The sequence below is a fragment of the Camarhynchus parvulus genome, chromosome 5, assembly GCF_901933205.1.
Source record: "Camarhynchus parvulus chromosome 5, STF_HiC, whole genome shotgun sequence".
Taxonomy (NCBI): domain Eukaryota; kingdom Metazoa; phylum Chordata; class Aves; order Passeriformes; family Thraupidae; genus Camarhynchus; species Camarhynchus parvulus.
This window is the reverse complement of record NC_044575.1, coordinates 53,180,271-53,194,989: the sequence shown is the minus strand read 5'-3', so window position 1 is coordinate 53,194,989 and position 14,719 is coordinate 53,180,271. Positions and strand designations below refer to the sequence as shown.

The 14,719-nt window shown below is 44.6% G+C and overlaps 1 protein-coding gene across 2 annotated transcripts; it reads right to left on the bottom strand.

The window, feature by feature from the left end:
* Window positions 1–12,099: 12,099 nt before the first annotated feature.
* Window positions 12,100–14,249, bottom strand: SIVA1 (SIVA1 apoptosis inducing factor). 2 transcript variants are annotated; one of them, XM_030949778.1, is made up of 4 exons: window positions 14,086–14,249; window positions 13,788–13,964; window positions 12,987–13,143; window positions 12,100–12,234 (listed from the first exon to the last, which is right to left on the bottom strand). In XM_030949778.1, the coding sequence occupies exons 1-4, from the start codon at window positions 14,201–14,203 to the stop codon at window positions 12,189–12,191; spliced, it is 498 nt and encodes a 165-aa protein (XP_030805638.1). In that variant the 5' UTR covers window positions 14,204–14,249; the 3' UTR covers window positions 12,100–12,188. The 2 variants fall into 2 exon arrangements, with proteins under 2 accessions (XP_030805638.1, XP_030805637.1); XM_030949777.1 differs by lacking the exon at window positions 12,100–12,234 and adding an exon at window positions 12,272–12,507.
* Between the last annotated feature and the right edge of the window lie 470 nt (window positions 14,250–14,719).

Below are 14,719 nucleotides of genomic sequence, written 5' to 3'. Positions count from 1 at the left end.
ATTCACCCTGCAGAAGATATTTTTATGTTGGAGTGAAAAGTCTTCACAGTGGACACACAAACTCTTCACCAAAAACTGTGATCTTTAGTTATTGGTAAACTCCCTGTATCTATTCCTTTGTGCTGCTGTGTCCTTACAGTACTGATGCTGTTACCGAAGAAGTTGTGTAGTACTGAAAAAAATCTATATCAGAACAAAAAATAGTGATTGTGATCTTCAGCAGAGTGCCTGAGAGTTCATTGAAATTGGATTAAAATGAACATGAAATCCATTCTGAAACATGCTGGACTCTATGGTCCTTGTGGGTCCCTTCCAACTTGGCTTATTCTGTGATTCTGTGCCCCTGCTCTGCATTAGGAGTTGCTGCACTTTAGAGGCTCCTTACTCTGAAATTGGCTTTTTATTTTAATTTACTGGGACACAGATCTGACTGCAGAGAACAATTCCAGCACCTTCTCCCACACACAAGACTGGAATTCATACAGCATTTGATTTTTTTTTTTCTTAAATAGCTAATGAACTTTTCTCACATACTTGATAAATTTTTCCAGTGATTTTTAAAGGCTTTATAGATGTGCAGAAAGATCAGAACATTAGCCCTTCAATGAACTTCCAGAACAAAAAATTGAGTGATATTCTTAGGATGGTTGCAGCACAGGTAAGTTTTCCATATGATATTTTTAGCTCTTGTGATTGTTCCTTATTCTGGTGAGATTGGGAGAAACGAAACTAAACAGACAGAAATACCTGGTGTCCATTCAGTAATGAGTGTAGAATGAAACTGAGTAAAAAGCAGAGAGAACAAAGTCTCTTGGAGCAACTGCAGATTGGAAAGTTGCAGAGGAAAGGAAGTGGAAGAAAGCGGAACAAAATGTACTTATTTACGCAGGTGAGGTCATAAATTTAATGTGTAACTAAGATAAAGGGATTAAACTTAGTATCTCCCTTTACTTGATTGTAAAACTTAGAATCAGGTTACCTCTCCAAAGTTTTACTTTCTGTGGTGACTTGCTCAACGTGAAGGACGTGAGGATCAAAGGTGGCTGCTTGGTATTTAAAATTATGTTTTTTTAAAATTCCCGTAAGCAGCAAAGGGAGTTGCAATGAGGGTGATGCTTCCTGGACTGCCCAGTGATTTTTCAGGTAACTTTGAGAAACTTCTCATAGCTGTGCCTTGCTTGAGGTAGGAGAGGCATCCCAGCAGTGCAGGAAAGCACCGAGTTTGGCTGGTGGTCAGTGTGTGAGTGGCACAGAGCTGTCTGGGGTTCCCCTCTGCAGAACACTTAGCTTTCTTTCCAGATCACTGACAGTAAATTGGCTTATATTAGCAATCTCTCTATAATCTCTCCTCACAAGAAAGTAGAAGTCAACAAGGACACCTCAGACAGGGAGAAAACCCTGGATGTAAATCCATTCATTTTCCTAATGGGTTCAGCTGCAGTTTTCTCTGAGCAGCACTGGATCCGGGCACGCAGGCTGGTGGAGCCCCAAGCACCCGAGGGCTGCTGCACAGGAAGGCTGGAGCAGCACAAAGAAGCTTCCAATTCCCCATCTGGAAAAAGCCCCCACAGGAGCACAGGCAATGGCAATGCCATCTGTCTTCTGCTGAGCAGATCTCCTCTCCTGGGAGCAGGAAAAAAGCTGGCACATGGAGGTGGGCTTTCAGTTCCCTGCTGCATGGAGGTTGGATGCAGATTGCTGCGTGGTACCTGTAGAGACCAGCCTGCACTACTGAGTTCCTTTTCCCTTTTTTCAGGGTTTTTTTTCAGAATTCCACTTTTCTTTATTTGCCTTATGACATCATTCTCCCGTCTATTCCCAGCAGACAGGGAACAATGGATTCCTTCTTCCTCTTCTCCCTCGCTTTCATTCTTTTTTTGTGCCTTACTGTGTCTCTCATCTTCTGCAGTCTCTTCTAGAGGGTGTGTTATCAACTGACAGAATATCTCTTTAAATAATTATTTTCCTGATGCTGGATGCTCCTTGGGTCACTGTGGAGACTTCCTCTGACCCCAATCTATAGGAACACTTACGCTGTGTGTACAGACCATGTCAAGGTTCATCTTGACTCTTGACTGGTGTATTTTGGCATGAAACACTGGCCTAAACAAAGAAAAGAGCAAGTCTCCCATTGAGTTTTAAAGTGATTTCCTACTACTATTGATATTTTTAATATCAATTCTGCTACAGATAGGAGGAGATAAGTGCCCAGTGCCTTTTGTCACACACTGTTCCTCCTTTAGTAGAGTTAGAAGGGAATTTGGTTATCCCTTACTGTCTGGCATCCATACCTGTTACAGGACATACCTAAATTTGTGTGAATTTCCATCTGATCAATATAAAAACCTGGGGAAAACAAAACAGAAAATTTGTCTGCCCTTTATCTCACTTTGCTTTGCTTTGTGGTATGAACTATCAAGTTTAACCTATCTAGAGTTCTCTAAAAATGTAAAGTACCTGATAAGACACTAACTGAAAATTGCTGATGGAAAATATTTACATCTTCTCTTTAAAACTCTTACAAACACTTAAGAACTCATTAAAATGTGGGAAACTAAACCCAAGCTACTTCAGCATCCTCAAGTTCACTGCTTCAGCCTGCAGCCTGTATATCCTGAGACCAATTTACCCACTTTTCTGGGTGTGAAAGGCTTGCAGTCCAACTCAACAATATTGATAAATCTCTTGGAACTCGAGATTTAATCCTGTCTTTTCCCATCCCGCTGCAGAACCAGGGAAAGCTTCCCCTCTCTGGCACCTAGCCCACATTATCCCCTGGGTACCCACTGATCTCATTTTCTAAGAGGAACTGAGGGGGAATTCCTGCCAGGCAGCTCTGTGGAAGTTGCCCAAGAAGTTTTAACACCCTATTCCTGGATGATATTGTCCCATCCTATAGTTACCCTGCTTGGCTCCAGCTAGTCTGCAGATGCAGGTTCAAAATAAAATCAACCTCCATTCTGCTCCCTCCCCCCTTATTTGGGCAGCTAAGTGAAATCCAAACATATGGACTCCATAAATCCTTTGTAAATGGCCTCGTGTGAAACACTCAGCCAAAGCAATGGTTATCATTAAACAAATAATGACACCACTGGAGCAGAACACAAATTACACACGGGGGCAGATCCTCAGCTGTGCAGCCCAGTTTGCCCAGTGACACCAGGCTCACTGACACTGATCCCTTGGTGTTGGTGCTGCCTGCTATGAAACCAGCCTGGAACCCACACAATCCTCCTGCAAAGCTTCCAGGGCTGCCCTTGCAGGGCCAGACTCTGAATGAAAGGATGTTCTGCAGCGTTTGTGGAGGAGCAGGATGTGAACAGTGGGACAGGCTGCCCAGGGAGTGGCAGAGTCACCCATCATCCTGGGGGTGTGGATGTGGCACCTGGGGACAGGGTTTAGTGCTGGGCTCAGCAGTGCTGGGTGGATTGGATGGATTTGATGTTTCTTACAACCTAAATGATTCTGTGGTTCTGTGACAGCGAATTTTCAATAAACACAGATCATAATCAAGAATGCATCCACAGCTAGGCAAACCAGAGTAAAACAACTGAAATAAAATACTGCTGGAGAGAGGTTTAAATATAGACTGACTCGAAAGCACGTGAAGAGCTGTTCTACTGCTGGGGCAAACTGTCTCTCAGTAATATGAAGTGCCACAGGGAATGTGTCAGAATAGTTTGCTACAACAAATAAACACACACACACCCCAGCCCACTGAATTTTTTCAGTAATTATAAACTCTTACATGCAATCTAAATAATCCCAGAACTTTCTGAACAGTAATGAAACTGTGGAGCATGTTGCATTAAAATATGTATCAAAATAATCATCTTAAATTTATTTTACACCTTCCAAGGAGCTCAGTTCATCACACTTTTGCTTGTGTGGCATCTGACCAGATTGTCAAAACCCATTCTTACAGGGTACTGCAGGGTACTATAACTTAAGTGATTCATGGATGCAGCTGTTGGAAGTGCTTGTTGGGTTGTGAAAAAGCTTGTGGTGCCAAGTGCTGATCTAGGAGAACTCAGATCTCCATCAGCCGCCTTGGCTCCGAGCTGTTACTGAACAACAGATGGTAGCAGGAGTTAAGCAAACTAAGAAAATATTCTAAGTTAAAGGCCTCACAAGAACTGAAATTCTTGAGAAAATACAGAGAACAAGTGTTAAGGTTGGAACTAGTTTCCATGTCCAAGTGATGTATGCCACTAAACTTTAAAGGGTGCTCTCATTTCTGGCAGCACTCATTTTGGTGGAAGTTTTCATTTAACTTGGGCAGAGCAACCACGTATGGAATTAATATCACAGCCATTTCAGGGACAGCTCCAAGCCACAACTGCTGCTCATGAAGCTGCACTTGCCACAATGTCTGGCACTAAGGAAAAGAGGAAAGAACCCCAAGTTGTGCTGTTTTGCAGTAGATTACAAGCAGCAGCAGCAATGAAGGGACAGCATCACGAGCATGGATGATTCCTCCAGCAGAACAAGGACAGCGCTGCAGTTCACAAAGGGGAACCTTGTTAATGCCAAGGGGAACAGACATGTACAGGCTCTCACTGTGTCCTTATCAGCAGCAACAGCACAGAAGGGGCAAAGCCACTGCAGGATGTAAGAAAAACTGATCTAGCAATGATCCCAACAACAGTGCACAGAGTAAACAGAGTGAAGTCTTGTACCAGGGAAGAAAGGAAGTCCCTCTAACTCCATGTTCAATAACTTCTACTTTTTGGTCTCACCAAGACAGAGCACTCCAGTATCAGCTAGGTGAGGAACAAAAGGAATTTTCAGGACTTATAGAAGTTTGTGTTCAGCAGGGCTGATCCAAAGTCACAGGAATAAAGCATTTTTCTATAATACTTTACTCCATGCCCTGGCTGAGCAAGAAAGATCTTGCATTCCTGTGACCCATCTCAGTACACAAATTTCTTCAAACCAGCTCTGTAAGCAGCAGTACAGGCGACTACACCCAACTGAAACCAAGTTCTCTCATTTTTAGAGAAGTGAGGACTTCCAGAACAACCTGGAGTGAAACCACTCAACAGAAGAGAAAACAATTTACAAAGGAAATATTCAAATTGGCTTTCTTAACATTTTTGGGAGGACACCATGAAAATCTGCACATTGACTACATATTTTCAACCTTACATTTTCCTGTGCTTTAACTCCTTATACTGGTTATCCCAACTGATCCCAGGTTTCTAAGCTTGTTTTTACTCCATTTAAAAATACTTCAAAATCTATTTTGGGGCAGTAAATAATCTTGCTATCATGGAAAGCAAAATGAGAACAATCAGATTACTCATTTGGGGAGGTATTACTCAGTGCAAGAAAGCGTGGGAGAACCAAGCTCCAATGAATGAAATGAAACTCACTGGGATGAAATACATAAAAGTGCATTAAATTCTGTATGTAAACTACTTGGTTGAAAATTGAATCATTTCTTTAGGTTTAGAAATCAATATTCAGCAAAGTGCTGCACTCTACAGTGCATCCCACCAAAACACCTAAGGATATGAGTAAGTTTGATCATATCAGTAGTTCTAGCAGAGTAAACAGGATGTAAGAGTGGATATACTCATTGCCTTTTACCAGTTCCTCATTTCTGGCAGCAGCAATCAATGCTCTGGAGAACAGAAGAAGGCAGAGAGCTCAGAGTGCTGAAGAGTTTCAACATCGCTAACTCCTAAGTGTGTCCACACCTCAACACAATGTTTGCAGTCCTCAAAAAAGTCCTTTGTGCTTTGGTAGACTCTGAAGAGCACAGATGTGCCCCATGTGTGACCTGGAAGTCACCAGGCTTCTTGTTCCCCTCTGTGGTTTCTCTGCACTGCAGGGTCTCCAGGGCCACCAAAGCCTTGTGTGCAGCAGCAGGAGCAGCAGCTCTGGCACACAGGGGTCTGTGCTGCCCCTGCTCCTGCAGCCCAACAAGGTTTGCCTTCCCTGGGGCAAGGACACCTCCATTTCTCTCCTCTCATCCAGTGCTGCTCATCTCATCTCATCAGAAACACCAGTGAGGTTGGTCACATGTAATAGGTCCATAATAAATCTGTGTGGCTGTTCCCAATTATGTTCCCACCCTTCCTGTGCCGGGATGTGGAGCTGGACACAGCTTTTGTGGGGCTTCACACCATAACATTCCTGTGGGCTGAGGTCACACTGACCAGCCCATCATTCCCCAAATTGTTCTCCTCAAAGACTGGCACAACTCTCACCTTTTCTCCACCACCAGGACCATCCCTGAGGTGCCACTGCCGGTCAGCACCCCACTGCACATTTCCTGGTGCAGATTCACAGTCCTACCCTTGGCATGGACATCACTGAACTCTTTCACATCTTTGTGAGAAGCAACTTGAGTAGGGTGTTAATTCAATGCAAAGAAATGTGTAATGGAAATATTTTTTTTTTTTTTTTGGTGGGGTGTTTTTCTTGTTGTTGAGCTTTTTTTTAAAAGAAAAATGTGACATAACTTACATGTCAGCATATAATCACCCTTATTTTTCATACTGATACATTAGAATTCAAAGAAAAAAATGGGATCAATTTATGATTTTGCATCTGATTTACATTTTGCCCTTGTCTTTACAGGCAGCAAAATGGTCTGGTCTGAATTTCAGGCCTTATTTATGAATGGTACAAAATATCTGGGATTTCAAAAAATCGGTTTTATGAACATCTGACCTACAGGTTAATGAGGGGAATATTTTAAAACACACTTCCTCTCCAAACTAGCAGTCCAGTTATTACAGTATCAATTGAGCAGTGAGGACTTGAGAAAAAACCCAAGAATTTGGGTAACAAAAGCCATAAACCCAACGTCGTGCTGCCACCCTGTGGCTTGAGGATAAAACTTCTGCTGCGAAGGTTGGAGCAGGGATTGTTTCATTTTAAACCTCTAATCAGATTAAAGAGCACTTCTGCACAAGGAGCTGCTGGCAGCTGGTGGAATTCAGTGCAAGTCTGAGAGAAATCGCACAGAACAGATCAGGACAGTACTGGTGCAGGTTATCAAGGGGACACCTGCCCTCAAAACCTTCAACTGGGTCTTTGTCAGGAAAAGAAGAAACAGAATAAACATCTGTGTCTTACAGAACAAATAAATGAAAAGGGGATAATGATTTAAACTATGACACCTGAGCAAAACAATGTAAGAAAATACAATTAAATAAATCCAAAAATTTAAAGTAAATCCTATAACTACAAAATGTTCAAGCAATAATAAGCTCTGCAAGAGATAAGTGACTTAACATCTATCACAGGGTTTTAATGCAAATCACAGCCATGAGAATAAAAACTTTTAATAAAAGTGTAAGACGTATTAATTTGATTCCAGCTGAGTTTTTTCCCAGAGGAAGAAAACAAAATAACAAAACCCCAGAATACACACCACCACCAAATATTAAAGCTTGTGTTACAATTGTAGCAGTTCAAAATGCAATCAACTGTAAAAGCTATGGTATTTTAATATCTATCAATATAAAATATCTATACAAAAAAGTTATATATGTGTGTGCATGTGTATTAGCCCTTAAAATATACAACATCGTGTGATCACTTTCACCATATTCCAATTTTAATAAAGTAAAATAAAAAGTAATTTGGAAGAATTTTATTCCAATTTTCTACCCACAAGTATTTGCCTTTAAATTACACAGCTCCTACTTCTTTCTTAAGGAGTCATTTACATTTTCTGAGGCTTCTTGGCTGCTTTTAATAGGTTAACCAATTTACCTCTCTAAAAACAGTGTTCCAAGCTTTGCTACCTTCCCCTTCCCAGTAGTGAAAAACCCTAAAGAGAGTGGAGGAAAGCAGTTACAGGTGATCTTCCTCAGCCTTACCTGTCCTCACTCAGAAGCCTGCTGGGGGCAGGATGCTCTCTGGGAAGAGCCCCCCACATCCCTCTCCTTTCCCAGGCTGCCAGAGCCGAGGTTGTGCTGCCAGCCTGGGCTCTGGAGTCCCTGTGCTGCTGCAGCAGTTTTGTTCTGCACATGTCTGAGCGCTGCTCTTGGGTGGGTTGAGGTTTTCCTCGCCCTCCCTGGACGACCCCACACGTTCCTGCAGTAGCCTGGATCTAAGCTTAGTCTGACAGTCCATGGTAAAGCACTGCAAAGAACAGAGGACAAAGCTTGACAGACACAGAACAAGCAGGAGGTGCTCTGCCACACTCTATCCCAGCTGGAGCTGCCCCAAGCACAGAGGGCTTGGTGTCCAGGCAGTCAGTGCTCTAAGAATCCAGATGGGCGGCAAAGGCAGCACAAAGAGCTTCTAGTTGCAGAATTTGCCATGATGAAACAGTATCACACCTAACCAAAAGCTACAGAGCAGCAGCAGATGCAAGTTTGTACACATACTCCATACGTGGGAGCCTAATGACAGGTAGGTTTTGCTGGGAGATTCAATTTTTTAATCCAGTTTGATCCTGTCAAAACCCAAAGCCATCACGCAATGACTGGTAGGGAGCATGGTGAGAGAGAGAAGTATTTATTCCTTGTATGGCACTGGCATTTGCTGCTGTCTCACCAATCCAGCCAGAGGCCAGTTGAGAATTTTCAAAGGAAAACAGGCCCAACAAACCAAAGATAACTGTTTCCATTTCTACTTCTTGGCTGCAACTCTTCAAAGTAAGATTCAGAAGATTTAAGCCCTTTACATATTGCTGCCACTTCTGATGGCAGCAAGCTCAGCACAGAAGCAAAGCATAAATGCCTTGCCCATACTTGTAAGGAAAAAAAGGACATTGTCTCTCACTCTCACCTGCATTATTTGGGGTTTATGCCCTGTCCTGAGATAAAATACAACAGCATCTGGTTATCACCTGTTCAGAAAGGAATACCAAAAAAAAGCCTATGAACTGGCTACAAGTCAGGACCCAAATGCGTAGGACACTAAAACAAAAAGAAGGGGAAGAGGCTGAGGTGCTGGCTGTATTAAACAAAAGACACATCAGTCACAGAATGGAGAGATAACATTTATTTATTTTTAATTTTCACGTTGTCTGGATCACCTGTAGAATGGCTCACTTTTCTCTTGGAGGAAAGCAGACTTCTGGACTGAACTGCAAAATATTTGGGAATTCCTCTGTGCACAGGACAAATGCTATTGAAGGAGACAGCTCAAGCGTATTTGTTCTTTTCAGTGAGCTTATTTACAATGTTGTGGGTTTGTTCTAATATAGTCTGGAGATACTGGAGACTACTGCAGTCATTAACCACCTCAGACTGTCCTTAAATATCTGGTGTCTATGAAACCACACATTTCTAGAACTGACTCAGTTATTAGTCTTAAGAGAAATTGTTTTATCCTGATCAGATCAGCTGACTTCCTTTAGGACATAAAGGTCTGCTCTTTGAGACAAATGTCACCAGTAATGATACACAGGCCTCAGAAGTTTCTCATCCATCTGTAAAATCATTACTGCAGGATATTTTTACCCATCAATATGCTGGCTCCTCAGGGGATCTCCTTCCCTCGGAACAGCAGGCAAACTTTGATTTTTGACACTTTGCACTGAGTGGGAGGGGAAGAACATACAATTACAACAAAAAAGCATAGGATTGAACCCAATTTCCTGCTCAGCTAATAAACCAGACAATTTCTCTGGCTCTCATTTATAGTCCTAGGGGTACGCTATGTGTTGTATTGTATCTATTACAGCTCAATGATCAGTGGCAACAGACAAGTCCTTGTAAGGGGGAGTTAATTAGGCAAAGAGAAAAATCTTTGTACTTCTCACCCAAAGATTTTTCCCTTCACACAGGTTTGTTTTTTTTTTTTTTTCTGTAGGCATTATAAAGATTTACCAACAGTCTCCAGTCTTACCTCCCATTGTTTATCTGAGAACTGCAGGACTAGAAAAAGAACTTTCCTGAATATATCTGAGTCTTTTGGTAGCCACAGGCAGTTTTGTCACCTTCTGAAGCCAGAGAAGAAGATGTGGTAACCACTAAACCCCATTTCTCACATGTAAGAGGGACCTCCCCTATGCAAGAGCTGGCCATGCTGTTCTGTGCTCCTCTCGCCCTTCCCCTCCCAGCCTCTAACCTTCTTCCAGCCCTCCTGCTTTTCTTCTCCCAGCTCCTCGTGCTGCACTGGGTATCTATCCTAATGCACAGCCATCTTTCAAGCAGCTAGAGGATAACAAATAAGAACATTAAGCCATGAAATTTATGTCATTGTTTACAGAGGACAGCTTTCTATGAAATACAGCAGTGACTAAATGAGCCAAAAAAACATTTCTATCACTAGTTTGAAACACAAATCATTTGTAAACATCATGTTTCATCTCTCCCAGAGCCTAGAAGCAAAACATTATTTTCAGTCTCTCACCCTCAGGAGAGAGTAAGAAAAAGCAAACACATACTTAAAGGTTTCAATTCAAAAAATATACTTGACTGAAAAAACACTTTAGTTCACTGCTTAAAGCTTCAAATGAACCAAAGCCAAGTTTTAAAACTCTTTCCGAAAACTAACATCTAAATGCAGTAAACCACAGGTTCTTCTCATCCATAAAACTCAGCTTTGTGATTTAAAATAATTGCCACAGGATCAACATTTTTATCTGCCCTGCGATACCAGCTGGGGACTGCACCAGAGATCTGCCACCATCCTGACTTTATCTATTAGAGCTTTGAAAAGACAGATAATGCTATGGAATTCCTGCACATTCCAGCTAATTCTTCCACCACTAAGTCACCTGACTTGAGACTTTTCTTTTTGTTTGTTATGGGAATGAAGATAAGACACATTTCAGAGTTGCTCAAAATGAAGACTGGAGTAAGAACCAGTAAAGTCTCCCATTTTAACTGGCTCCAAAACATGCAGAACAGGAAAACCAATCAGACCCATCAGCATGTCCAGGCTGGCCCAGATGGTCAGTCTAAGCTGGCACAGATGGTTGGGAGTGAAGTGACACCCCTCAGGAAACCCTGAAGTGCACAAATGCTTCTAAAGTGTGTCTGCACAGTTACACAAAGTGCTACACAGGCTAGAGAGGATGTCATCCTGCACCTCAGTGTGGCTGATACACCCAAAGCCATGACACTGCAGCTATGAAGGGCTGCTCTCCTGCAACAGCCACCCCCACTCTTTGCTAAAACATTTACCATTCTCTTTGGGTAGCTGCAGGATTCTGACAGGCAAACACCCAGAATGCCTCCAACACAATGTCAAATAAAGGTGTCCCCACGAGGGAGAAGTCAGGCTCTCAAATTGCACTACAATGGACTTTCCATCTCTTCAAACAGAAATGGCTAAAGTGGAGGGAAACAGGTAAAACAAGGTTACTCCACCCAAAACACACAAATTACAGCTGAGAAGACTGGGAAGCATGAGTGGCAGGCTTTGCTTCAGGAGTTCAGGGCAAAGAATTTGAGAAATAGATCATTAGCTGTGCCACAAGGATTTCTTTTCTTGTGTGTGTCAAACCTATTCCTTTTATTCTGCAGTCTGAAATCAGCCACTCAAATCAGCATTTTCCTGAGGTAAAGACCACTGCAGTTTTCTCTTAGGCATAGGTGGTTTGCCATATGAAAAGTGGCTTTTTAAATGAAACCTAGCAAAATCAGTAGAAGAAAACTACTTTGAGGGGCTGTCCAGTAGTACTTTACTTCACTCTTACAGCACAAACAATACCAAGCCTCTGCAGTGATTTGAAAAGAAAATGAGGAATGAGCTGGTTTATGGAGAGGTACCCCTGAGTGCTGACCATTTTTCAGACCACTTCATGAGCTATTCCTGAGGGGGTATTCAGAAGAATATGAAGTTTACAGTGTAGGTGATAAACTCATACAGATAATTGCTTTCCAAGAAAGACCTTTCAGTGAAAGTACTGGAAAATTTACTAATGAGAAAAACTTTTCTGCTCCAAGTCTGGTGTGCTAGTGTTCTTTCTATCAAAGTTACCATAGAAAGATTAAAGCCATTCAAACTGTCAGTAAACACAAGATGTTTGTGATAGCTTAAAAAAAATTTAACCAGAATCAGCAAATTCTCTTATTTGGAAAAGCCCTCAGGCCTGGCTGATTTTCCTAGTAAGCTCACAAAGAAAATGTTGTGTGTCCAGAATGGATTCACACTCACCTGAAAGCACAGAAGGAGCAACTGATTTCTACTCTGATCCCACAAAAATGTGTCCTAACACGACCAACAAGCGAAGAGAATATTCTGAATCCTGTATCATATCAGGAACATCAGGTAAGAGCACAGAGTGATCCCTTCCAGACAGGCATATCACAACTAGGGAAAAGGAGAAAGCCGACTCAAAATAATCTAAAAAGCTTTAAAATATAAATGTTTATTTAGCTACAGTATTTAAAAGTACAATATAAAGATATAAAACATAGAAATTCCATAACTAATTCACATGCTAAAAGGAATATTTGATCAGCTGCAAGGAGAAGACTTCATCAAATTCATGGATGTTTTAGCCACAAGGGTTATTTCATCAAGTGTCAGACTTGAAATACTGAACAACCATTGCAGAGAACTTGCTCTCCCACATCACCATAACTAGGGGAAAAAAAAAAAAAAAAAAAAAACAGAAGAAACAAAAGTCAGAGTGCCTACTGTTTCTGGAACATAACAATGGCACACTATTCCATTATCAACTGCAACCACGGGACTCCCACACAGCACACTCAGTATTTCTTTATACCACAGAATTGTTTACAACGAGGGAAAAAAATTAAGATTATTCCTTGGAAGTGCATGCATTCAGCACTGGCCAGCATGCTATACTGCTGGTGGGAAAGCAAGAGAAATTTTTGCCTCCTACATCATTTAAGTAAGAAGCTGAACTAGACTTGTACTACGGCTGATTAGAATGCTTCACACACGCATCTTGGTTTGCATACTTCAGACAGTTTTACTGCTGCTAAAGCATGGGAAGACTTTAACTCCTTTACGTGTATGAGCTAGATATCTACTGCACCCAGCTATCAGGCCAGGTGTAATTAAAATAAGCTTCCAAACTCCAAAGGCAAACTTACTCAACAGCGGAGCACAAGGAGCAGGTCACCGTGTTACAGCAGCTGCAGAGCCTGCTGCAGCTCTGGCAGACGAGCCGGTCACACTGCGCACACGCCTCCTTCACATCGGCCGCTCTCACACACGACGAGCAGGCTCTGGACGCTCCCAGCGGCGGAACTGCTCGGCAAAGACACGGTAAAGAAGGGATGAGCTTTAGAGCAGGGCAGAGAAAGCAGTTGGAAGTCCCAGGGGCTGCAGAGCGCGGTGCGTCCGCGCACAGCTACAGGTGGCAGCACTTGGGGAATGCCAAGGGACAGGGAGCGCCGCTTGGAACTTTCCTGGTTCTTTATCTGCTCCGAGGCAAGACTAAGGAATGCTGAAACAGAATATACAACAGCAATTCCGAAATCCGTCAAATCTAACACTTCCTTTAAGGAAAGTCAATAAAGAAGAACTACACAGCACAAAACTACTCATCATAGTACAGACCTCCTTGGGAGGGGAAGCCAAGGGACAGCACTGGTCTCTGCAGCGACCAGGGACAGGGACAGAGGGAATGGTCTCAAGTTGTGCCAGGGGAGATTTAGGTTGGATATTAGGAAAAGGTTCTTCACCCAGAGGGTGGTCTGGCACTGCAACAGGCTCCTCAGGGAAGTGGTCACGGCCCCAACCCTGCCAGAGTTTAAGAATCATTCCGACAACGCTCTCAGGCTCACGGTGGGAACGTCGGGGATGTCCTGGGCGGGACAGGAGCTGCACTTCGATGGGTCCCTTCCAGCTGAGGGCATCGCGCGGTTCCGTGGCACGGCCCGGGCACTCACCCCTGTCCGCGGGCCGCCGCCGCAGTTTCCCGTCGTGGCCGATGAGGAGCTGCCCGCTCCAGCGGGGGCCCTCGCCCTGCGCCTCCCCGGCCGGCCCCGGCTCCGCCACACGGGCGGCGGCCGCCGCGCCCTCCATGTACGCCTGGGCACCCCTGAAGAGCAGCCGCCGCGTCCTCTCTGCCGGCGGAGAGGAGAGCAGAGTCAGGGGCGGGTTCCCCATGCCCGCGGGCCGCGGCGGGCCGGCACATCCCCCGGCGGGGCGGCCGGCCCGGCGCTCTCCCCTCCGCGCCCCGCTCACCGAACACCTCCCGCCGGTACTCCTCGCCCCGCACACCGCGGCTCAGCTCTCGCAGCCCCACGCGGGTCTTCAGCTGGAGCGGGGCCGCGTCCCCGAAGGGGCAGGAGCGCTTCGGCATGGCCGGACCGACCCGCGCCCGCCCCGCCCCGCCCCGCGCCGCGTCACGGCCGCGCCACCGCCTCCCTCACATCCCGGCCCGGGCGCTCGGGAGCCGCGGCCGCTCCATTCTTTCTGCAGGAAAGCGAAAGCTTCGTCCGCAGCGGAAAATTTCTCTTCCCGCCGCGTCCCGAGCGCCCGGCGGGGTTGCCATAGGCGCCGGCCGGCCCCGCCGCCCCGCCCGCTGCCACCGCCCCTCAGGCGTCACCTCCGTGCGCCCGGAGCGGCGGCGCGGACTCGGAGGGGCAAAGCGAAACCGCTTTTGGGACTCGAGTTTGTCAATAAACTCAGAATCACGGATAAGCTGGGTTGGAAAGGAACCACGAGGATCATCGAGTCCAACTCTTAGCCCTGCACAGGACACCCCAGGACGCGCACCATGTGCCTGAGAGCATTGTCCAAACGCTGCTTGAACTCTGTCAGGCTTGGGACTGTGACCGCTGCCCTGGGGAGGCTGTTCTAGAGCTCGACCACCCTC